This window comes from Coprinopsis cinerea (assembly GCF_000182895.1).
Source record: "Coprinopsis cinerea okayama7#130 chromosome 8 map unlocalized cont3.8, whole genome shotgun sequence".
NCBI classification, from domain to species: Eukaryota; Fungi; Basidiomycota; class Agaricomycetes; order Agaricales; family Psathyrellaceae; genus Coprinopsis; species Coprinopsis cinerea.
In genome coordinates, this window is record NW_003307537.1 from 1,127,336 (window position 1) to 1,149,768 (window position 22,433).

Genomic DNA, 22,433 nt, shown 5'->3' on the forward strand with positions numbered 1-22,433 from the left:
GACGATGCTAATGAAGGGCGATTCGTAATTGAGAGTAAGAGGATGAGAGGTTCTTTAAATGACGTTATAAGGCGATAGTAGCGGGTCTACAGGAAGGAGGTGTGTGAGGAGAGAATGAGCAGGAGGATATCAAGCGCCCAGTCCTCTCTCTGGGCGCTTACATCATGCCTGGTGGTCAGAAGGGACTGTCTTCTGGATCCTATGAGAGAGCCATCATTCGAACGTAGACAGAATCTTTGGGAATACTAGATCTCCTTCAAGATTAATGGCCGCGCAAACGCAGTACACCGTTCTGCATTGTGGAGGGATATGGCGGACGGCCGGAAAGCGTCGATCACGGCGGTCGATGTTTGCATCAGGAGGCTTTGACAAGCAAAAGATCAAGTTTCGGCCCTTGGCCCGCTGCTCTTTCGGTTCGCTGTGTAGCGACCACTTGGGCAACTGAACCCTTCATACCCAATGTGTAGACTATTGTCAGATTGATACATGGAAGCCTCGGGGCAAGGACGGATCAAGTCATACCAATGTGAATCACGGTGACGGGGAGCCGATGTTTATCTGATAAGATCCGGGGCGGTCCAGTTCGTGGCTTGTTCTGATGTCCTCTCATCTTGAAGCTCACAGCACGCCATCATCATCACAGCTATAAGCCTGGTTACTACAGGCCCCAGGTTTCCCCAACTGGGCCCACAACCCTTTGTTCCCTCCTTTCCTCTCCTTTCCCCTCTCGTCTCCCTTAAATCTCCCCCTTTTTTCTTTGGTCTTTTCGTAGAATATGGCCGCAACGACCAAGACGAAGGATATCGATTATTCTCAGCCTCTCGCCACTCTGTTGAAGGAGGGGACCCGCGAAGCGCACGATGCCATCGAGAACAGCCAGGGTGCTAAGCTCTTGCTTAGCGGTACGCTCGCAAAGAGCGAGTATATCAAGTTCCTGATGCTGCTCTGGCATGTATACAAGTGCGTCCGCTAAATTCTTCAAAGGAACAAAATTTAACAGGAATGCATTCTCTTATCTAGTGCAATGGAACAAGCCCTTGACAAACATGCTTCACACCCTGCCCTAGAACCAACGTACAACCCTACCCTGCTCGCCCGGACGTCATCTCTATCCGCAGACATCGCTCACCTCCTGGAGGTCGACGAGGATTCATGGCAGTCGCATCCAATCCACCAATCTTTGACGACACCCATGCCAGCCCCTCTCCTCAACTTTATCGACCGCCTCAACGTCCTCAGCAACGCCGCCGACCCCTCTCCGCTCCTCGCCCACGCTTACGTCCGGTATCTAGGCGACCTAAGCGGTGGCCAGAACATGCGGCACATTTTCGCGAAATCTTACGGTCTGGACGACTCGGAGGGTCTGGGAATCTCGTTTTACATCTTTAAGGAGCTCAAGTCAAGTAAACCTGCTGGGTTGGGAGAGATGAAGAGGATAAAGGAGTGGTATAGGGAGGGCCTAAATAAAGCTGGGGAAATCGTTCCTGCCAGTAAACGTGAGTGCACCATGTCATCACCGCTCTTCAGTGCTTCTCTGCGTCGTAATTCGCATCGGATCTTGGGGACGACGTAAACGCTGATCACAACGACACCTGTTCACAGCCGCTATTGTCGAAGAAGCTTCTCGCGCATTCAGACTCAATGCCGGCCTGTTCGACCTAGTCCAAGCCATTACCCTCGAAGACGAGGCCAATCTCTCCGACTCGAAGGAATTGGAAGAAAGCAAAGTGGTGTACGACGCAAGCCAGAGCGACTCGGAAGCAGGATATCAAATGACCTCTTTCCTCGCCGTTGTTGCAGCTGGTATGTCCCCTTTTTGGGTTTCACTTCAGACTCTTCCACGGAACTCACGCCTGTTCTCCTTTCCTTACAGTTTGTTTGGCACATTTCATCCTCGTTGTCGGAGGCTTCACAGGCAACGCCGGGTACCAGAAACTACTTGCTGTGGAGGAATGGCTTTCAAATATCTGGTCACATCAATCTTCGGCGAGCTCAAATTGAGTACTGGATAGCCTGCCTGCTTCACGTCGTCCATCCATCTTCACCTTTTTGCGTTTCGTACCTTGATAGGGGCTTTAAAGCATCATGTGTTCTCTCTCATCCACTCTTCATCTTTATCTCCCTCATTTAACGGTTTACTGCATCATATTTTGTCTATCTCCATCCATCCATCTGAGCTGTTCACGACTCCGCAACATTTTCTTGTGTTATCTCTGCTTTGTATCATGTATCTCGGGGAGGAATACTCTGCCTTTGTTGTACATAAAGTACATTATCCTGGCAATTCGAATGAAAGGTTACTCGTTCAAATGTTTCTCAAGCTCAGGATGCGAGTTTCATGGATAACTTTCTGCCAAAGACCTCCCGACTCACAAGAAATAAGACTAGCAAGCATAAGGAAAAAGGAAATCTATACTTGGAATTATAGTACTATACCGTCTTAAGGTAAATCGGAGATGAAAAGGGCACATTACCCGCTATATCAAGACCTTGTTCGCACAGCGCACAGATACGTAGAGTATATTCAGCCGCAGACCAAAACGAAAAAAATAAAACGAACCTAATCCTACACCAAAGATTAACCAGAAACAAGAGGCCCAAAGCGGACAATGAAGCCTTTGAGAAAAAGGTTGAGAAACGTAGAGAATGTAGTCCGTCCAGCTGAGGGGGGTGTAAGATAAAAACGATAAATCAACGGGCGTACGCAAGCACAGCAATGCGACGTGTAGAGAAAGGGAAGTAGCCCTAAAGAAATAAGACAAAGGATGGGAGGGCTTCCCTGGAGAGTGTAGATCGACAATAAAGCGACTAGATGGCTAGTATATGTGGTGTAGATGAGAAGGGTAGCTCGACAGGCGAATAAGGATATACACAGGCAGGGAGAGTCGAGTCCGTGGGGATGCAAAGAGGCAGCGTAACACAGGGCATCAGAGACGTGAAAAAGGCTGGCGGCAATCGCTCTACCGATACCCATACCCACCACCATAGTTAGGCGTGTGTTGCTGTCCGTAACCGGAATGCCCACTATGCCCGCTATTTCTATAGTCCGCATACCCTTGCTGTGGTTGCCCCAGATCGACATTCGAACTCGAATACTGATCATGATACGGCGAATATGGCTGCTGGTGTTGTGGGTAGGGATGGTGACCCGAATGCTGACTCGCTCGGTCAAACTGAGCCGAAGGCCTTCCCTCGCTGTATCTCGTGGCCGGAAGGTTGACCTGACTCTGGCTTTCAAGTGGGAGATACGCTTCGCCGCCTTTGCCAGAAGACGACATGGCGCCCCGATTATAAGCTTCCTCCGCATCCTGCCTTGCCTGCCTATCATCTCCCATCCCAAACCCGAGCCTCTTGTTCCCCGCAAGACCCCTCTTCCCGCCCTTCTTTTTTCGGCTGCAGCAGCACTTCCAGATACACAACCCAATCATCAGAGCCACAAACGCCAAGCAGCCAAGTAGGATGTACGGCCATCGACTGAGAACCATTTCTTGGTATTTCTTCTTCTTTTCTTCGTCGGAAACGGGAGAGTGGACCATTTGCTCAAAGGGGAGAAGTTGCCAGCGCGAGTCGGTGTCGATTGTATCACTGCCTCCCAATCGGACTTGGACAAAGTCGCTGCGGCCGTTTTCGACAGTGGTGTGGGAGACCATTTGGATGTAGGGATGCGTATCTTCGCCATTGTCGACCCAGTCGCCAAAGTCGAGGAGGGTATAGACGCTTCGGACTGAGTGGGTGTGAGAGTTGAGAGGACGCTGGACGCGAGATGCACTTACGGAAGTTCATGCCTAGAATCATGTCGTAGTGACCAAGCAAACTGAATGCAGTTGTGATGGGTTGGAACTAGGCGCCGAGGTGAGTTGACTCGCCAAGTCTCTTCGTGTGGCAATTACTTACCGAGCCAATGCAGACTTTCTTTCCTGAAGCATCAATCTTGTTAAAGTTATCATCGACGGTATCGAGGGGGTGAACAGGGTAAGATCTGCCACCAAAATTAAAGGCGATGTTGAGGTACTGTCCACAAGGAACCAGCCACCACTCGTTTTGTGTGTCGTAGACAGCGCCCTTTACGCGGCCGTAGATCTGGTCTGCAACTTCTCGTGGGACTTGGGAAAATGTGAAGCTGGCGAGGTCAGTTGGTGAGTTGAATGAATGTGGGAGAGAAGCCGTACCCAGAGTCAATGACAGCGACGAGTTGGCCACTTGGCGCTCGTGGAACGATGGAGTCGACTTGGATTGTCTTGCCGTCTGGACCGGTGATGGCATTGTTCTTGTCTGTGAGGGCTTGCCAATGCTGGTCTACAAGTTTGTGAGAAATGATACATCACGCTCACAAAGGTCGAAACACACCCGACTTGAGCAATCTAGTCACAGTCTCAACGTCCAGCTTTGGCATGCTGGTGATGTTCTCGAAACCAGGGATGATCTCCGAGATGGTCATCTCGCCCTTGAAGGGGTCTGCCGGGTCATTCTGTCGGTCCAGCAAGAAGGTAATATAGTTGGAGCCCAATTTGGCGTGGTTGAAGATGTTTTGCATGGTTGTGTCGGCGTTTTTCTTGTCTAGTTTCTTGCGGACGACGCTGCCGGTGTTGAAGCCGATGCCAAAGAGGCCGTCGTAGCCCTGTGCGTGGATATCGCCTGTGAAGGTGCTGGCATCTTCGACGAGAACTGAAAGGCCATTAGATGAGAGGGGCAAGGGCGTTTTGGAGAGAGTAAGAACGCACGGAAGGCTTGGTCTTTTATAGTGTATCCTCCAAAAGAGACTGGTGCTCTGTGTGCGTTGCCTGTGACGGTGGTGAGCGGGTGAACTGGAGACGGAGAAGGTTGTGCACACCTGTTGCTCTTCCAATTGCATAAGAGAGGGTTACATGCTTTCCAGTGTCGATGAATTGGTCGCGGTTGGCCGGTGGGCTGGCAAAGTGAACCCATAGATCCGAGCTGGTGATTGCTGTTAGATTCTGGTTGGGTGGAAAGCAAAGGACTGTGGGGTGCACACCTGCCAGAGTCGAGCAATACAGGGACCTCATTGCCAGCTATGGAGATGTTTGCGACATATTGAGCGTTTCCGGTGTTGCCAATGTCGAGTCGTGCGCGGCGGGTGAGGGAGGCGGTTGGCTTGTCTGTGAATTTGACTGTAAAGGGGATCCTGACTGCCCAAGACTGTTGAAGGAGCGCTAGGAGTAATGAAAGTGGTAATAAGAAAAGACTGTTGTGCATGATGTAAGTATTAGAAACAAAAGGGCATTGAAGAGTCTGTGTGAAGGGAAAAGGATGAACTTGGGAAGAGATGAAGGCGGGTGGGAAGTGTTGGTCGTGAGAGCAACGCGCGCGGTGATCCCAAGCCGCCTGCGCCTCTCTTTATTTTTCTCTTTCTTTCATGAATATTTCGGCAGCCAAGCGGACATGCGCTGAGATTCAGAAAACCTGTGACTAGTTCTTATGAAACGTATGTACGGGTCACAGCCGTTTCTGGGGAAATTCGAGTGCCAAGCCATCCAAATGATGCAAGGCAAGAGCCAAGTCCAAGTGGCAGCTCGACAAATCGCCGGCAATGAAGCAAGCTTCTACTCCAGTAACACCCACTCTTGGCACAACACTTACAAGAACACTTGTCGACGTTGCGTGGAGTGGGCGAGGCGAACCTTGTCTTAACATCCTTCCCGGGGCCCATTGCCTCTTGTCCCCATGCACCTCCATCGCACCCTCACCGTCCTCGCCTTCTGCGCCCTCCCCACAATCGCACTCCGCCTCCCAATCCACCATCATCCTTCCTCGTCCTCATCAACGGCGTTGGCAAAGAGAGGCTCTTCCCTGAGCCTCCACAACCTCGGTGACAGACACTACTACGCAGACATCGAGCTCGGTGGCCAGAACTACACCGTCCTCATCGACACTGGGAGGTGAGCGCTTTTTCACCACCGCCAGGACACCGCTCACCCCCACAATCTAGTTCAGATCTATGGGTAGCAGGCACCGTCCCAAGGAGCACCGACACTGGCGTTAGCGGCGAACTCGCATACGCCAAAGACACGGTCCAAGGTTCGCTTCATTTCCGGTTATTTCCAGCTCTTCTTGATCCCTCTTCGGCTGGTGCCCTCCTGTGATCCATCTGCCTCGCAGCCTGCTCCCAGTCAACAATCCCTTCTGACCCATCATACAGGTCCTATCAAAACAGCAACCCTTCGTTTTGGGGACTATAGCGTCAGAAACCAGGCCTTTTGTACGTCTCTTTCTCCCATTCATCCTGTCAACCCTGATACATATAGCCTTGTCCAGTGGAGATTACACCAGACGAGATTCATCCCCAAGGCGAGGGTCTACTCGGCCTAGGTCCTTCCACAGGGTCCTTCATCGCGCCCCTACTAGATGGTCATGAAGGCGATCCACCGCTCTACCGCGTATTTAATCAATCACTCTCAACTCCCAACTACTTCACCATCCTCCTTGGCCGAGAGAAGGACCCAACAGATCACTTTACCGGGAGCGTCACCATCGGTGAAGTCCTCCCCGAATATCAATCTATCCTCAACGAAACCCGCCTGCGCTTCTCGAACCCGTCTCCCGATACAGGGAGCGCCCACCAACTTCACCTCCAGGTGCTCTTGGACGCAGATGGCATAATCGGTCCTGATGGAGAACCTATTCCTATCCGAACTGAGGTTGCCCAGGCCGAGGACCCCGCGAGAGCGACCGTGGTGCTCGACAGCGGTTTCAGCTTACCCCAAGTCCCCAAGTAAGTCCTTCTCCAGTGATCACTATCAGATTCCTTAACCTTTTCTTCGTAGATATGTCTCTGACGCCATATACAGTCGCTTCTCGGGCGCTGAGTATGTGATGGTTCAAAATATTGGCGGAATATGGATCCTCCCATGCACCGTCGAGGTCAACGTCACTGTCAAGTTTGCTGGCAAGGAGTATCCCATACACCCCCTTGATATGACTTTGGAGCCCGAGTTTTTAGGCTATGACACTATCAACAATGCACGAGGCGAGAACATGTGCCTTGGAACTGTACGTTGACCTTTTCTTATCCAACACGCATCTGATCTGGCTCCTAGTTCCAACCTTATGTCTTCGAGCGCGGCGATTTCCCTAGTTACGACATGATTTTCGGCATGGCGTTTAGTAAGTTCTTTCTCTCGGCTCTTGGCCTCACACATCGCTAAACCACCGCCAGTGCGGAACGTCTATGCCCTCTTCGATTATGGCGATTTTCTCTCCACATCCACTTCCCAGCTCGCTGAACCCTACATCCAACTCCTCTCCCTGACCGACCGGGAGGAAGCCCACTCCGATTTCGTCACTGTACGGCTAAACGGGACTGAAAGACCAAATAAGGGGTTGAGAGACGATGACGACAAAGATTCTGGCGGGAATGGAGGGCCGACGAAGGGGCGGATGCATTCGGCCATCGTGGCTGCAGTGGCTGTTATCGGAGTGTTGTTGCTTGTTGCTGGATTCTTTGTGTGGAGGGCGAGGAGGAAGGGCGGGAGGGTGTAGGATTGTCCCTTTTGCACTCTTACTTTCGTTTATTCGCTGGAAGTTTTCATTCGGTGCATTGTTGGAGGTCTGTGGTGGGGAGTCGGGGAAGGTGAGCGGCCTTCCCTGCCCGGGTTCAAGGTGGTTGCGTGGAGGAACCGGACAGCATGGTGTGCGCTTTCATTGGAACGGACAATAAGTCGTCCCTTGAAAGGTGGAGTGCACCGTCTCAACTGCCTGTGGGGATCTACGCATCCCAACGTGGATATGACCTAGGCGTCGATCCGCAAACTTTGGTTCCCGCCATCGTCAATCCACTTCAGGACCTTTTTTTTTTATATATATGAAACACAGTCTGCGTTTCATGGATCTGGCGTTGTCCATTTACCTTACCCACCTTTACCTTTAACGCCCAGGAAAGCATCGTGCCACACGTTTTCCTTCGGGTCATTTCATGGGATTGATTGGTATTTATCTCTCCATACTGGGTGTTTGGCCTTCTCCTCGTCCTTCCTATTCTCTGCGCGGGGCTCGAGAGTAGGACTCATGATATACCATATCATACCACAAGCACTACTTCCCCACATACAGACCATGTCCGTTACATTTGTTCTCTTCACCCCCACAGTGGACTTTTTTGGTCATCATCATTTTGGAACTTGTCTTTCTGGTTCTTTTTTCGTATTGTAGTTTTCGTTCAGTTTAGTTATCGTAGAATTCGCTTTCGATATTTTCGATGTTACGTTGACTTTATACACACGCTTACCTAGGAAGTTGTACAATTAGGAATTTAGTTCTGCGAGGCGATGGATTGTTTCGATGGACAGACAAGAACAAGATCAAAAATGAGATCGATCAATGGGACAGCGGCTCGTCGCTCTCCATACATGGAATCCTGCATACCACAAGGTGCTATGTCCAGAAGCTCGCCGCGATCGAAACAAATGACAAGAACGAACGTGGCGAGGGGTTTCACTTGGCATCCATATAAATTGGAGGGTCTGCTCTTTTTCGTTGTTAACGCGAAGGAAGAAGCCTTGAAATCCACGATGGCATCCACCGTCGAATTCGCTACCGCATTGGCGGATATGGGTCCCAACTCTCGGGTCATGCGCACCGGTCAGTGGTCTTGTCTCCCCGGAACGAAGACGTGGTGTGCTGACCGCGTTGACTTGTGCAATACAGAGACTGGGGCGTTCCGTTCAAGTTCTCCTGATGGAAGCCTTGTTCGAACTAAAGACCCTTTGCTCGACCCTCTGGGCAGAATAGGTAGGTGGACAGTCGATCCCCTCAGCCTCGATTGATCTGCGATTCTGACCTTTGCTTCCTTGTGTATAGTTTTTCGACTTCTTACCAGTACCGCGGAATATCAAGGAAGGGGTGCGGGCGCTATCCATTTGTCTGGGCTAACCAAGGTTCGAGCTTTCTTCTTCTCATTGCTTCGTGCACTGGATAAGAATGTGAATAGGACGGCGCGACTATCATAGTGCACATAAAAGACTATGTGCCGACCGTTTCCTCAGGCTTGGACAGCCATTCGTATCTCGGCGGCTTTATCCGTGAAAGGAACATCCAAGTGATGTGCTGGATGGCCCTGTCTCAGCCCGGACATGTCGTCCAGGATCCGGACAATTCTTGCAGTCTGGATGTCAACGTGAGGTAAGCCGTATAATAAATCTGCCATGGTTTTTCTCAATACCACTCACTCCACTGCGTAGCTACCAGTACTTGGTGCCTTTGCCCCCGGATGATCCATGCATGAAGTCTTTGCTCCCGAATGTAGTCCCCCTTCGAATCCTCAGCTTCGACATCGAGACAATGGTCATTCCCAGAAACCCGAGGTTCCCAAAGGGGGCCCTGGAACCCATCAACCCCTCCAATCATGCAGCCCCCGTCCTTCAGATCTCCAACGTAATTTCTAGCCGCTGTATGCACCTTTTCAATTCCTTCCTCGTAATGCCTCGTCCTGACACGAGTTCAGATGGACACGACAATACAGCTGGCCATCCCTTCATGCGTGTCATCTTCGTGCTTGGAGAATGTGATCCAATTCAAGGAGCACAGGCAATCCCTTTCCGCACAGAAGGAGAGATGTTGGAGGCGTGGAGGAGTTTCGTATTATCCGTTGATCCGGACGTTATCACTGGCTACAACATCTCTCGTTTTGACCTCCCTTACCTGCTGGTCCGCGCGGGGATATGTCGGTTGAATACCTTCAAGTTCCTCGGAAGGCTCTGTACGTTCTCGAAGCCTTTCGCAACCTGGCCTTTGTTCATCTGTCGGGTTAGCCCATATTCCTTCAGTGACAACAACGGACGTCCAGTCCTGGAACAGAAACCCAGTCACTGTGGCAGGAAGACTCACTTTTGACCTTTGGGACCATATTTCTAGAAGAAAGGATCAGTTAGGCCTCTTTTCGATGAAGCTGGGCAATGTTGCGCATCACTTCTTGCGTGAAGACAAGGTCGACTTGGATATTGCTGATATTCCCCAGCTTCAAGAGGGCGGTCCTGCGACTCGAAGGAAGCTGGCTATTTATTGTTTGAAGGTGCGTTACTTGTTAATAGAATCCTGTGCAGAGCATGATGTCACTATCGTCTCTAGGATGCATACCTTGTGCAAAGGCTTTTGGATCACTTGAATGCGTTCGAGGACGATCTTGAAGCGGCACGAGCTAGGTCGATTCCCGTAGAAAGGCTTATGAGCAGGGGTACACGATACTAAGCACTCAATAATGTGTATCTAAACATTTTCTTTTGGATGGATTTTGACGATTTGACTATGCTCGCGCTGCATCGGAATCGAACCTTCGACCGTAAGGTGCTGCTTAGTCATTCCGGCCGAACCTGGCCGAAGCCGGACCAGGAAGCTCAAACCGTGACACTTTTGGTACATAGCTCGGTCCATCATGCTCAATAACTGAACTATTCCCCTACTTTGACAACCTGAACCTCTCCTACCGCCTTCCCGAATGAAAGACTGCAATTATTTCCAAACCAAATCACTTTTCACAGTCCAGAGACTCTGGCACGGTCAGCCTAGGGAGAGCAAAACGTTCACGACAGGGGAAGGAATGTCATAAAAACACGAGGTCCATGTGGGACCTTGGCCTCTTCCATCATTATTGAGCTACGATTTGACCGACGTCGACGTTGGTCGCAAATCATTGCTGCGAACTCTTTCCCAACTTGGACTCTGCATTCCATCTGCCGTCACACAGCTCATTTCAAACAGATCCAATGCTCGCCGTGCCTCTCGCGTCGACCTCAAGCAACAGCCATGAATTGTTTGCGCAAAGGCTCACTGAAATGACTCCGAACGTTCCACTAGTTCTCGATGGTGAGTCATTTTTAAGCTGGTTAAATGCCATTGACATAAAGTCGTCCTGACCTTTTGGCAGACGATGGAAGCTACTACTTTGCAATGAAAGGACATGCCAGACCTCGTCCTTCACTTCAAGACCAACGTGGACTCGGTACTTGTGACTGTTCATTTTGTTGGTTCCAAAGTTTCTTCACCATTGCCCTGTCCTAGTCTTTCAACCGATAAGACTCGAAGAAGGCCGCGGAAGCGATGGCACCGGTATTATCAATATTTTTGGCCTCACCGAGGTGAGTCTAAGTCGTATCCGCTAGTTTTGTCCAATACGTCTGAACACGCTGTGTGCAGCACGGAAGCACAGTCATGGTATCTGTTCGTGATTACCATCAATGGTTCTACATGCCCCATCCCGAAGGCTTCAAGGTCAAGCAAGCGCCGGCTTGGCGGGATAAGCTTAATGTGAGAAGGTTCCCGGGTCCCTATCTGGTATGCATATTCTGATTCGAATCCTTTAGAAACTGGTTGGAAAGGATAACGTCGTTGCAAAAATCCTACCGTTGACGGAGGCACTCAAAGTCTACGTTGCTTTACCTGATGAACTGGATAACCTGAAAAATAAGTCTCCACATAACGGATCCTTCCCTGACAACCCTCGCCTTACCCTCTTCCCACAGATGCTTGTTAGCACGGGGACTGTCTCAGAAACCACGGAAGGGAACGACAAGTACCTTGCGGCTTTCATGCGCGAAAAGAAAGTCGGTCGTATTCAACCCTTCGACATAGATGATGCTGACGAGGAATACTAGGTTCAAGTGATGAATTGGCTGTCACTCTCGTCAGGGACCTACCGGGTAGTTCCAGATGACTCTAGGGTTTCAACTTGTCAGCTCGAAGTAACCGCTAGGTCCGTATCCCTCGCTCCTACGTTATTCTTTCGTTTACCTTTCATTCTTCCTAGCGGGAGGAATATCGTGCTTCTTGCTAGCAGTCGTACCGAGCTTGTCACCCAACGACTTCCGGAAATTGCTCCTCTCCGCGTCCTCAGCTTTGATGTTGAAACCATGGTTTTCCGCCCCACACCACCAGCCACAAGAGCGCCTTTCCCACATCCCACCACCTCCGAAGTGCTCCAAATCTCAAACATAATCAGTCGAAGATGTACGTGTGTTCCTACCTTGCTGCACCAAATGACGATGCGATGAAACATCTTTCGTCCAGATGGAAAAGACCAGTCAATGGAACTTTCCTCTAGGGTTATCTTCACTCTGGGAAAGTGTGCTGCCATAAGTGGAGCTCAGGTGTTCTGGTTCGACACGGAGGAAGAGTTGCTGCTAAGTTGGCACCAATTTGTCAAGAGCATTGACCCCGACGTCATCACGGGATACAATATGGGAAGATTCGACTTGCCGTTTCTATTAGCCCGGGCCAAAATTCTCGGGATACAAGATACTTTCGGAAGACTAGGGAGACTTGAAGGTGGGATGCTCCTTCTTTCCGCCGAGTCGTGGAGCTTCATGCGTGTATGCGTCCCAGATCCTTGCCTCCACTTCTCGCCTTGGGATGCGAATGCCCCTCAAAACGAATGGAAGGATATGCCAATCGTACCAGGGCGAATCACCTTTGACGCGTCCAACTACATCGCCCGAAATAAGTTTGCGCTCGGCCTTGCATCTGCAAGGCTCGGGGACGTGGCATTGCAGTTACTAGGTGAAGCTAAGCTAGATCTATGCTTTGAATTGGTACAAGACTATCAGGAAGGTGGTCCTGAGACGCGCAGGCGGATGGCCTTGTACTGTTTGAAGGTGAGTAGGCCGTTACGGTTCCCTTTTGCGAACGCTTATCAAGGTTACTGGGTGGCTAACGACCTTGGTATTCTATAGGATGCATACCTTGTGCAAAGGCTTTTGGACGTGCATTCATGTCTGAGGAATGACCTCGCCTTGGCTCGAGGCAACTCGGTTACGGTGGAGGAATTGGCAACGCGGAACGGCAACAGAAATGCGCATTAGAATCATCGTCCTCGAGTAGACGTGTGCACGATAAAAACGGTGCGCATGTCCTTGGCTTGTTTTACTGGAGATGGACCGGGTTGGGTCGAATTTACTATTTGTATCCGCATTGGTGCTAATCCCCCCAATAAATGACCTCTTTCAGTTCGCTTCAGGCTACGCGCCGCGGGGTCGTCCAGTCATCAGAACGCCTTCCGCATCCCATTCGCTGCGGCTCAGGATTGGTCGTTGGGTCGGCGTTCGATTTATCCCCAGCCTCGGCGCTCGAGTCGATCACGGCGTCTCCTTTGATTGAGGTGGGATGTTGACGAAGCGGGGAAGAGTTTTATTCCACTTGAATGGCCTGTAACACATCGTCAAGGGTATATCGAGCGTCCATGTGGCCGCTGCCAAAATCACTTTCGGAAGCTCGGATCCGGATTCTACGCCTTATTAACCATTGACAAGCGATGATACTCGGTGACCGAGTTTCCATTGCTTCATACTGTATTTTATATATACATTGACTCGTACAAAGCTCCTTCGATCTAATGGACGTCGAGGTAATAGAACTAAAACCGACGGTGGCAAATTTAAAGCTGGCGTCGTTGGGAATCGAACGCGAGGGCTACGGCGAAGGTCACATGGTCGTGTCAAGCCCCTATTTCTGGACGAGGAGCCCTCGCCTCCTGGCCGCAATGCAAATGTTGTCCAACTAGTCTTACTACTGAGACTCAGGGCGGAGCTCCGCCTTGAGTAGAAAGTACCTCCTGTTATACTCTATTTCAAATTATTCGGAGGTCGCGCATCGTCTCCGGGCTCCGGCAACACAATATCATGGGCGCTTAATGGTGGATGTTCTTCCGGGTCCACGTTGAGCGGGCATGGTTCGGGAGGACGATTGAACCCCCCCCCCCCCCTTTCAATCTATTTCGCTATGATATGGTACAAAATGAAACGATGCTCTATGTAATTGATGGCGATTGTAAAAAAGGATGGAACGACAACTGACATACAATCTACAGTAACGAGAAGAATGACAATAAGACAATGCTAGAGATGGTAGCTTTCGGTGTACAAAGTCCACTGCAGATCCCACGAAAGATGCGAAAAATGAATAATGTACATGCAAACATCATAATCGCTCATGCCACGAAACTGTCAATCCCAGGAACCGGAACTTCGCCGTACGATTCCGTCGTAAGCCTTATCGGTATCGAGAGTTGGAGGTCCAGCAATGGTGACTTCCAAGGGCATTGAGGGGTGACGTTCAACATCACAAACTCCTGTTAGGACGCCGGGGTGTCGTTAGTTTGGTGGTCACAAGACACAGATACCGTAAGACAAGAAACGAGCCAAGAAAGGGGGAAGGGTTACATTGGAAAGTGGGAGAAGAGAATGGTCTAAGCTGGAATGATAGGAACACACCTTTACTTGGACGTTGGAGGCGATGAACCCTCCAACTGTGATCGAAGGGTCACATTTCAGCGTTCCTTCCCAATCGAGGTGCTCCTCTGCGCAGTCGGAAGAAGTGGCTGACCAACAGCTCGACATCAGAGGAGGCACCGCCGTCAGACTACCCTCGCCAATAACCGTATTCCGGAAAGCCTTCTCCCCCCTAACCTCAACAGTGACTTGGCGCATGAGGTAGACTCGTATTGGCGACTTGGTTTCTTTCGAGTTTGATTGCGTGGATGAGGCGGTTGTCCGTGAGTCGGAGGATAATACACGGTCAAGAGCACCTGATGGCGACATGAAGAGCTCTTTCAGGCTTGACACGGGGCCAGATATCTGGAGGTGGAATGGGATGGTGTCTTGCAGACCATACACACGACCGGCGGGAATGAAGAGCTACATGGGAAGCCAGTCAGGCATCGCTTCAATGACACACGAAGGTCGACATACATGGACTGGGAGGGGGTCCAAAGATGAAGACTCGCGCGTCTTGATGCTTGAACTGGCTTGGAACCATTCTTCCGGAGAAGTCTTAATTGACGAGAAGAAGCCTGGACTTGGGTAGATGGGCCTGTGGGGTCTTGCTCGAGGGTGATATCGAATTGGTTGGATAATGCTAAGAGCAATTATTAGTCACGTTGGAAGCGTAACACAGGGTACCCGGATCGACTTACTGCTTGGTTTTGGTCCAGAACCCTAGCTTTGAAGTGACAAGTCGCGTAACCCGCACCCGAATCGTGTAACTCGCCTTTACGAAGAGCGTCGGAATACCCTGGAAAAACCCGGTATAGCTTGGAGGGAGAGATCTAGCGGTGTCGCCATCGAGGAAAGTCGTTGGAAGGCTATATCGGATTGGTAGTTGACTCGGACAACTGTCGGCCGAGGGAGAGGATTTCTGTTTAGCCCAAAGAGTTTCCTTATGGAATAGTAGCCGTGTCGACTTCCCCCCGCCTTCGCTGATGGTGGAATCTAGCTTGCCTTCAATCTATTGGTTGGAGTTAGTTGACCCGCCATTTACGAATACCGACGAAGCCTCGATTCACCTCAAATTCCACCTCGGTGATCAACTCGTTTTCTTCGAAAAGTAGGACACCATCGATCACGCCATGACGACCATAGGCAGGAGTTGAGGAGCCGTCCTCTTGCTCAGTCAAGATGATAGTTGTCTTTCCAGACTTGCGAATGAAGGTGCCCGTTGTGTTCGGCTGAGCGTTGAGGCGACTAGGCGTGTGTTGCAGGACCTGTTCGTCGCAAGCTGGTTCATAAGAGTAGGACGGGGCAGGTACGGATTGAGAGTACGTTGGGAGGTCGCCAATAGAAGACAGGTAGAAGGAGCTGAAGGCTGTCATTGAGGACGACGAAGAGGATGGCCGAGCAAGGTGTGCAAGGAATGTGTCCTGGGTGTGGAATGACATAGGCGATCCAACCGCCTCGGGGACCCGGATTTTTATACACGGCGGGCCCTTTGGAAATCCATTGCAAGGCACCGCAGCGATCTACGATTGAGTCATTTCTTATTCCAAAGAAGTGTTCCTTGAAACGGCCTTTGTTTGCGAGCTGGCTGTCTGACGTCGAACGGTTACCGTTTCCGTTCAACCCGTCCAAACATACAAAACTCCCCGCCGAATCGGGCGGAAATGGGGCCTTTTAACCTTTCAATGACTCGACAAAGAGGCAACGTTGGGCTGTGCATATGAAACCAGGTGAGAGAAGCGCTCAGAACGCTCAGTCAGCAGTGGTTGGGAAGAAGACAATGACTCGCCAAAGGCCAATCGCGTCGCAATCCTAATGAATCTGATCCGGTTAGTACACAGGCACCGTGATAGATATCGCTCCATTCGTCAGCACTGCAAACAAGCCAGGGGTTCAACGGCGCAAGCGAGACAAATTCATAAACGTTTCCCTGAAGCTGACTGTGATGCATGTACCTGAATCAAGAACGTCGTGAACCTGGCAAGAAATGATACATGAAGAACGCGAAAGCGAATGTGTGATGTGTACAAGAAATACAAGTCAACGTACAGTTACAAGAGCGATAACAGTCCAAGGTTTTGGGGGTATTGTGGTGTGGGGAAAGACTAAACGTGTAGACCCAAGAAGACGCCACAGCTTTACCAAGCGCAGGATTAAGGGGCAACCTGTAAGATAGAGAGCAGGATTAATACAAATTCGACGTCATGCGACGGACACATGAACAACGTTCATTCCAGGATGGAGATCTATATGGTCTCGGGAATTCCAGTTCAGTTTCTGCTCCTTGAATTCTCCAACTGAGCCAGGGCTTCCTCTCTCCGTCGCTCCCTGTTTCCTTCTTGATCGGTCGAATTCGAATCGCCGTCTCCTTCCCGTCCTTCTCCCCTCTCCAGATCGGCTTGGGTATGCACAGAGACCGGTCGCTGCCTCCTCAACTCTTCCGTCAGGAATCCCTGCAGGAGCAGCCTGCTTCCGCGAGTATTCCCGTAAGCCGGGGGAGGCGGGACCGCAATCAAGTGATCGTCTACATCGCCCGTTCCATGGCCACTCTGGGCCAGGGCAGCAGCATAAGTCGGGAGCGGAGGTCGGTTCCAGGGTGCATAAGCAAAGGAGAGGTCGCCGCCTCGTTGAACCCGATCGCGGTACCGAGGTAGCATCTCCCCTGGATGCAAGAACGCGTAGCGCTCCGCACGACACCGATAAATCCGTCGCTCGAGGAAGACGAGCTGGCCGATGACGACGAATGCGAAGACGGCGTGGATGAAGATAGTGGAAGGGGTTCCTCCTGGGACTTTACCGCCGCTGCGAACCATGTCAGCGACCTTCTTGGATGTAAAGACCCAGCCCACAATGCAGGCGGCGAGAATGAGGAGCTGGAGGACGAGGGCGAGGAAGGTGGAGAGTCGGATTCCGCCCAACGTTGCGCCACATTTAGGCTTTAAGAACTTGAAAATGCCTGGTTTATTGTTCGAATCTGCGCTTGGGGTCGCTGCTGGCTGAGCTGGTGTACCGGTGGATGATTGATTGGCATTAGGTTCGCTGCTGCTTGGTTGAGCGTCGGCACTCGGAGGAGCGTCCCTGTCGGCAGGATGCCTTTCAGGCAAGGCTGCAAGGCTTGTGTTCGATCTGTTGTCAACTTGAACATGAACGCCTTCCACAAAGCCTAGTTCGCCACGTTTTGACGGCAAAGGTCCAGCCTGTTGTCGCACTCCGTCATAAGAAGGTGGTCTGCTGCTCGGGTTCGTTGCCTGGTTGGATGTTGAAGACGACGCCATGCTTGCTGCCAATCACCGAAAAACAATATGTGGGAGGTATGGAATCTACGCCAGGCAGATATAATGAAGTGTTGAACAAGGTTTCTGTGAGCGCAGCTCAACAACAAAGGAATTGGAACAAGAAAGAAAGTGGCAGCGCCGACGTCCGAGGCAGACAGAGGCTAACCTGAGCACGACCAGGATCTCATTTGTTGTGAGAACGCCCCTCGTCGATAAGGGCGCTGCCGGTTGCCACGCTCACGCTGGTTCAAGTGTCTAATTCATCAAACCTTGACTACAACTGATATATATTCTATACAAAAGTGGTTTATGTATCTGATTGGAAAAGAAGACGCGATTTGTGATTCGCTGCGGCAGGAGGCTGGGTACCATTGGGTCGATGGCAGCGAATCAGAATCCGGCAAGGCAGGGAGGGACCTGCAGACCAGTTCTCATCCTTGTTCTCCGGCAGTTGGGACGATTTCACGACAAAAACCGACCTTTAAGCACAGGTCTAAAACGGGAGACAGTCTTCTTTCGAGTCCCAAGCGCGGTGTAGACGAGACGGTTATCCTACCACCGACATCCGGTAGGCAAGGAATCAAATATCCATCTTTATATCCTCTCTAGGTACAATCTCACCCAGATCTACAACAGTGTAAAAGGCAAACGTCTTGATCTCTGGGACTTTAGCCGAATGTCTAGAGTCACCATCGCCCTCCCCACTTTCGGAGGGCATAGGGTCATCTGAGCGATAGGTGTAAGATACCAGCATGTTAAACTAAAAGGTTATCAGTAGTGAGATGCATAAGCAGACAAAGGAAGATCAAACCTTGACCCTGCCTCGAGCCTCCTTGCCAATAACGACCTCCCCGCCAACCAAAGTGGTATTGGCTTTTTTCTCTAGTACACCAACATTCTTGGGCTTTGCCTTGGGGTCTTTGTCCCTACTCCTCGACGCAGCGGTTGCCGAGATTCCTCCTATTCCAAGCTCGTCGTCTTCGACACCGAACATATCTTCATCGTCATCATACTCCCATGCTTCCGCAAACGCGTTGATAGCGAAGGGAGACGTTGGTAACGAGATGGCGAACGGTGGTCTCCTCCCTTTCTCCGGGGATGATTTATCCTGGATCAACGTCGAAACATGCACGCGTTGCACTGATAGTCGAACGTGGATGGGGTCGTACAGTGGGTTGGTGAGAGCGAGGTGGAAAGGGTATCCGCGTCCAGCAATAAGCCCCGTAAGTGCCCTTTCGTCGACGACGACCTGTTGCGTGGTAGATTTGCCAAGATTTCGTTTCGCCAGTTCGGCAAGCGCTTGTTGCGCGTGTGGGAGGGAGACGGTTATTGCTGGCAAATAATTCGCTGCCACTAGTTTGATCTTGTACCGAACCGACTGGGCTTTCTGCTCAGGTTTAATCAGGATATGAGTGCATGCCGGGCATCGTTTTGACCGCTTGGAGTGTAGAGGTATTCGAAGAGGTTTCAAGTCCCTGTAAACTAGATCGGCAAAGATGTTTACTGAAGAAGCATGAGAGGACGTACTTTGTTGCAAGTGATGAAACCCAGCTGTTCTCCCATCGTTGCTCAAGTGAAGACACCGAGGCAATGCTCTCCAGATGCTTCACGATGTCCACATCCGCCTCTCCTCCCCCGCTGCCTCTCGAGCTCGCGGTCATAATATCTGACCGACTCCTATATTCCGCCATCTCATCTTTGTTGATACTTCGATCTTTTCCTGGCCGGCCAGTGGTACTGCGAGCCAGGGGATTGTATTTGGCGACACCAGGGATATCTCGAGCGAGGGCAGCAGAGGCTGCGGCTGTGATGGAGTTGGAATGAAGTGAATGTGAGTGGTGGGGTGTCGCGCTGGAATGAGCAACCGCATGACTACCAGATGTGGATCCTGCTAGAGCCGAGGCACGTAGAAAGGGATCGAAGTGTTCTTTCAACCGGTCAAATTCGAGCGTGTCGGGGGCAGAGTCTTCAAATTTTTGGAGCTGAGCTGGAACAATGTTCAGGTAAGGACTGTTGCGTCTGGTGGCAGCGACTAGACACGTACCTGCCAATCCAGTGGGTTTCTCAAAGGTGATACCTACTTCTGCAGAGTCCCATCTACAGTGGTTGCAGTACAGAAAGAAAGGTGGCTCTCCGACAGCGCTTATTGGGACGTTCAAGTGTCCGTCGCCTGAGTCTGGTGGGTCGGATGGTACGACTGAAAGGGTGTTTCGACAATTCGGGCACATGAAGCAATTCCGTGCACACCTTATAAACGATGTGAGACTGAAGAATGGGTGCCGATATTTGAGACTGACCTATTCTTTTCTGCCCTTACGCTTGCGCTAGGGACTTCGAATAGGCAATTTGGACAGTAGTATGTGCTCACTTCGACGGAAACACATCGGTCACAACGGACAGCGTCGCATTCTTCGCAGAAAAATAGCTTGTGAAGGGGGTGGAAACTATAAGATGAGGAAGGAAGATGTGGTGGAGGCGGTAGCGGAGAAGCAGATAAGCATGGACAATGATATTGTACGCTGGGCGCCATTGGAGGTGAACAAAACACCAAGCCCGACGAAACGGAAACAGCTACTCGACGCGTTGTTTACTTCAAAGGCCTCTGCATAACAACATCCGGGCGCTAATTTAGGCTGGATCAGCTCCCCATCTTCGTGCAAAATCCTGCTCAGACTGCGTGTACTGGCATTCCGTACTCAGCTACTATATATTTATAATTTAGACCCGATGTCAAGATGAATGGGAGAGGAATAGGGCAGTGTCATGCTATGCAATGTGTTGTCTGTCTTCTCCGAAAGAAATGTTAAACTAAGCTTCAATTCTCGCCTAGTTCCTCCTTCAACACCACAGATAAGCGCCTAAGTGCCTCATCCATCTGCTCATCCGATAAAAGACTAAACGAGACTCGAACTCGCGCAGTTGTCCTTCCGTCGACGTACGCGGTAGACCCGGGAAGGGCAAGGACACCTCGATCCATCACTTTGTGTCGAATGAAAGTGTGAGAGTCGGTTTCGGAAGGGACGTTGTGACAATCCAGCGTGGGCGGTAGGCGCAACTTCACCCAGAAGAACATTGAAGCTTCTGGTACCGTCCACTCCGCAAGTCCAGTCAAATGCCGGTTGAGGTACCCCAGGAACGCGTCCCTTCGCTGGCGGTAGAATTTGGCCGTTGCGTCTGCGTGAAGAAGGAAACCTTCGATTTTCCACTCTCTGAGGAGTTTGAGAACGACGACCTGAGTCAAAGAGGACGCCTGGACGACGCTTATGGAACTCTGCAATGATATCAGCGATCCTGGCGGTTTGGAGAAGGCAGCTGAAGACCTACATGCCGCTCGATCGCTGCAACCAGGGTCTCTGGACCTGTCAGCCATCCTAGCCGGAAACCCGCCGCAACCACCTTGCTGAAGCTGTCCAGTCTCAATACTCTCCCAACTTCGCCACCCATCTCTTTTTCAAGACAAAAGTAAGAAGTTGGTTTCGGCTCGTCTCCATAGTACAGGAAGTAGTAGGGGTCGTCTTCGATGATGATCATGTCATACTTCCTTGCAATGTTTAGGACTTCGATGCGTCGCCTCTGACTTGCGGTCATGCCCGATGGGTTGCCTCCGAACTGGAAACGTTCGTTAGTGAAAGTGCTCTTGCAGAGAAGACTGTAGCTTTGCTTACAGGGATCGTGTAGACCACCTTTGGGAACGGCCTGTTCCCATTGTTATCCCAGGTGGAGAGGACCCTCTCCAACTCAGATGTAACAATTCCTTCGGCGTCTACCTCGATAGTGACAGGGTCGCAGCCAATCGCCTCCAGGATGGGCGTGGTTCCGCTAAGAGTGGGTCAAAAACGGTGGAAAGTAAGGCAGTGAAAGACCTACGGATATGTTGGTCCCTCGATGATAACAGTATCCCCAGGGTTCAACAGCGCGTGAAGCGCTTTGTACAATATATCTTGGCTCCCTGGACCTAGCGAGACGCGCCATCCTTCGCTTGGATCCCTCTTATGAACCTCCTTGGTCAAGTTTGTCAACCATTCGCGCAACTCGCCCATCCCAGGGGTAGTACCATACTGCAGCGCTCGATCGAGTTCCTCCCCTTCAATCACGAGGGTTTCGGTCTGGGCGCTGTCAGAAGCGCCCGGAGCTCGTACCCCCAGGTGAATATGTCGGAATGGAAAGGTGGCTGGATTGGGCTTTCCAGCAAGCATAGATATCACTCCAGGCGCCTCTTCGGCTGGGAGGAGGTCCCATACTGTAGAGTAAGCGGGTAAGAGACGCTGGTTCTGGCAAAATTGTGGAAGTGAACTGACTTGGGGCAGGCTTTCGCGCTGCTGACGTCTTTGACAGTCGATTGCGATGCCATGCTTCTGGTAAGGGAGTGAAGGTCAGAGTCATGCTGGATGCAGGGTTCGTAGGGAGGAAGCAGATGTCGAATAGTTTATCTTTGGATCATGAATCCTCGTATCCATCCTTTTATTCCATCCAGACGAGTCATGTAACAACAACTCCCGAGGTTGACGCATTGGTAATTTCGGATACACAAGCCTATGAAGCATCGGCATGGGGGTTTCAAATGGTAGAAGTGAACGTTGACTACGTGAGTTGCGAGTTGCGACATCGGATGCGGAAATGTGTAGCCGGTCCATCCGCTGTGCGATCTTTGAGCGCCGGCACAAGCACCCGCGCCCCGTCAGTGGCTTGGCGCAAATACGATGTAGCTGAAGGTAAAATGGGAGAAAAGCCGCAAGCCTTCCCATATGTGATTTAAGTCAATGTTCTGCCATAATTTGAAAGGCGATCGGAAAGACAACGGAATGCAAGAACCAAAACGTGTGTGGTGTGACGTCGCAGGGTTGTGGATTTATAGTCTTTGCTTACATTTCCGTGCTGTGATTTATGTCAATGTACAAAGGTGAAGGCTCAACTGCGTTCAATTCAATCAGAAGCTCCAATTAAG

General features: G+C 51.0%; 9 protein-coding genes across 9 annotated transcripts; 4 read left to right on the forward strand and 5 right to left on the reverse strand.

Annotated features, from left to right (window-relative positions):
* Positions 1–707: 707 nt before the first annotated feature.
* Positions 708–2,310, forward strand: CC1G_11686 (heme oxygenase 1). The gene is made up of 4 exons (XM_001835729.2): positions 708–960; positions 1,021–1,496; positions 1,603–1,803; positions 1,874–2,310. Exons 1-4 carry the CDS (start codon positions 776–778, stop codon positions 1,999–2,001), a joined length of 990 nt encoding a protein of 329 aa, XP_001835781.1. The 5' UTR covers positions 708–775; the 3' UTR covers positions 2,002–2,310.
* Positions 2,311–2,960: 650 nt separating this feature from the next.
* Positions 2,961–5,214, reverse strand: CC1G_11687 (hypothetical protein; the record flags this gene model as incomplete). Its single annotated transcript, XM_001835730.1, has 8 exons — positions 2,961–3,724; positions 3,774–3,840; positions 3,895–4,120; positions 4,170–4,296; positions 4,348–4,665; positions 4,722–4,781; positions 4,832–4,935; positions 4,994–5,214. The coding sequence occupies 8 exons, from the start codon at positions 5,212–5,214 to the stop codon at positions 2,961–2,963; spliced, it is 1,887 nt and encodes a 628-aa protein (XP_001835782.1).
* A 468-nt stretch (positions 5,215–5,682) lies between these two features.
* CC1G_11688 (hypothetical protein) lies at positions 5,683–7,497 on the forward strand (the record flags this gene model as incomplete). The annotated part of the gene is made up of 7 exons (XM_001835731.1): positions 5,683–5,897; positions 5,948–6,036; positions 6,158–6,217; positions 6,274–6,730; positions 6,783–7,008; positions 7,056–7,122; positions 7,175–7,497. 7 exons carry the CDS (start codon positions 5,683–5,685, stop codon positions 7,495–7,497), a joined length of 1,437 nt encoding a protein of 478 aa, XP_001835783.1.
* Positions 7,498–8,525: 1,028 nt separating this feature from the next.
* On the forward strand, positions 8,526–10,200 carry CC1G_11689 (hypothetical protein; the record flags this gene model as incomplete). The annotated part of the gene is made up of 8 exons (XM_001835732.1): positions 8,526–8,595; positions 8,662–8,745; positions 8,815–8,891; positions 8,945–9,135; positions 9,195–9,403; positions 9,458–9,712; positions 9,765–10,024; positions 10,081–10,200. 8 exons carry the CDS (start codon positions 8,526–8,528, stop codon positions 10,198–10,200), a joined length of 1,266 nt encoding a protein of 421 aa, XP_001835784.1.
* Positions 10,201–10,715: 515 nt separating this feature from the next.
* Positions 10,716–12,806, forward strand: CC1G_11690 (delta DNA polymerase; the record flags this gene model as incomplete). The annotated part of the gene is made up of 9 exons (XM_001835733.2): positions 10,716–10,815; positions 10,877–10,951; positions 11,011–11,087; positions 11,146–11,283; positions 11,313–11,552; positions 11,604–11,701; positions 11,756–11,955; positions 12,016–12,599; positions 12,678–12,806. 9 exons carry the CDS (start codon positions 10,716–10,718, stop codon positions 12,804–12,806), a joined length of 1,641 nt encoding a protein of 546 aa, XP_001835785.2.
* Positions 12,807–13,930: 1,124 nt separating this feature from the next.
* Positions 13,931–15,655, reverse strand: CC1G_11691 (hypothetical protein; the record flags this gene model as incomplete). Its single annotated transcript, XM_001835734.2, has 5 exons — positions 13,931–14,071; positions 14,214–14,636; positions 14,691–14,856; positions 14,915–15,225; positions 15,284–15,655. 5 exons carry the CDS (start codon positions 15,653–15,655, stop codon positions 13,931–13,933), a joined length of 1,413 nt encoding a protein of 470 aa, XP_001835786.2.
* A 549-nt stretch (positions 15,656–16,204) lies between these two features.
* Positions 16,205–17,643, reverse strand: CC1G_11692 (hypothetical protein). The gene has a single exon (XM_001835735.2). It carries the CDS (start codon positions 17,486–17,488, stop codon positions 16,484–16,486), a length of 1,005 nt encoding a protein of 334 aa, XP_001835787.1. The 5' UTR covers positions 17,489–17,643; the 3' UTR covers positions 16,205–16,483.
* Positions 17,644–18,068: 425 nt separating this feature from the next.
* CC1G_11693 (hypothetical protein) lies at positions 18,069–19,716 on the reverse strand (the record flags this gene model as incomplete). The annotated part of the gene is made up of 4 exons (XM_001835736.1): positions 18,069–18,248; positions 18,300–18,963; positions 19,016–19,475; positions 19,533–19,716. 4 exons carry the CDS (start codon positions 19,714–19,716, stop codon positions 18,069–18,071), a joined length of 1,488 nt encoding a protein of 495 aa, XP_001835788.1.
* Positions 19,717–20,303: 587 nt separating this feature from the next.
* Positions 20,304–21,889, reverse strand: CC1G_11694 (TdiD protein; the record flags this gene model as incomplete). Its single annotated transcript, XM_001835737.2, has 5 exons — positions 21,787–21,889; positions 21,356–21,728; positions 21,154–21,307; positions 20,813–21,097; positions 20,304–20,759 (listed from the first exon to the last, which is right to left on the reverse strand). The coding sequence occupies exons 1-5, from the start codon at positions 21,869–21,871 to the stop codon at positions 20,304–20,306; spliced, it is 1,353 nt and encodes a 450-aa protein (XP_001835789.1). The 5' UTR covers positions 21,872–21,889.
* Between the last annotated feature and the right edge of the window lie 544 nt (positions 21,890–22,433).

Coding starts and splice junctions, on each gene's coding strand:
- CC1G_11686 (XM_001835729.2), top strand. CDS start 776: ATGGCCGCAACGACCAAGACGAAGGATATCGATTATTCTCAGCCTCTC. Junction 961..1,020: donor CTGCTCTGGCATGTATACAA/GTGCGTCCGCTA, acceptor TCTCTTATCTAG/TGCAATGGAACAAGCCCTTG. Junction 1,497..1,602: donor AATCGTTCCTGCCAGTAAAC/GTGAGTGCACCA, acceptor ACCTGTTCACAG/CCGCTATTGTCGAAGAAGCT.
- CC1G_11692 (XM_001835735.2), bottom strand. CDS start 17,488: ATGGCGTCGTCTTCAACATCCAACCAGGCAACGAACCCGAGCAGCAGA.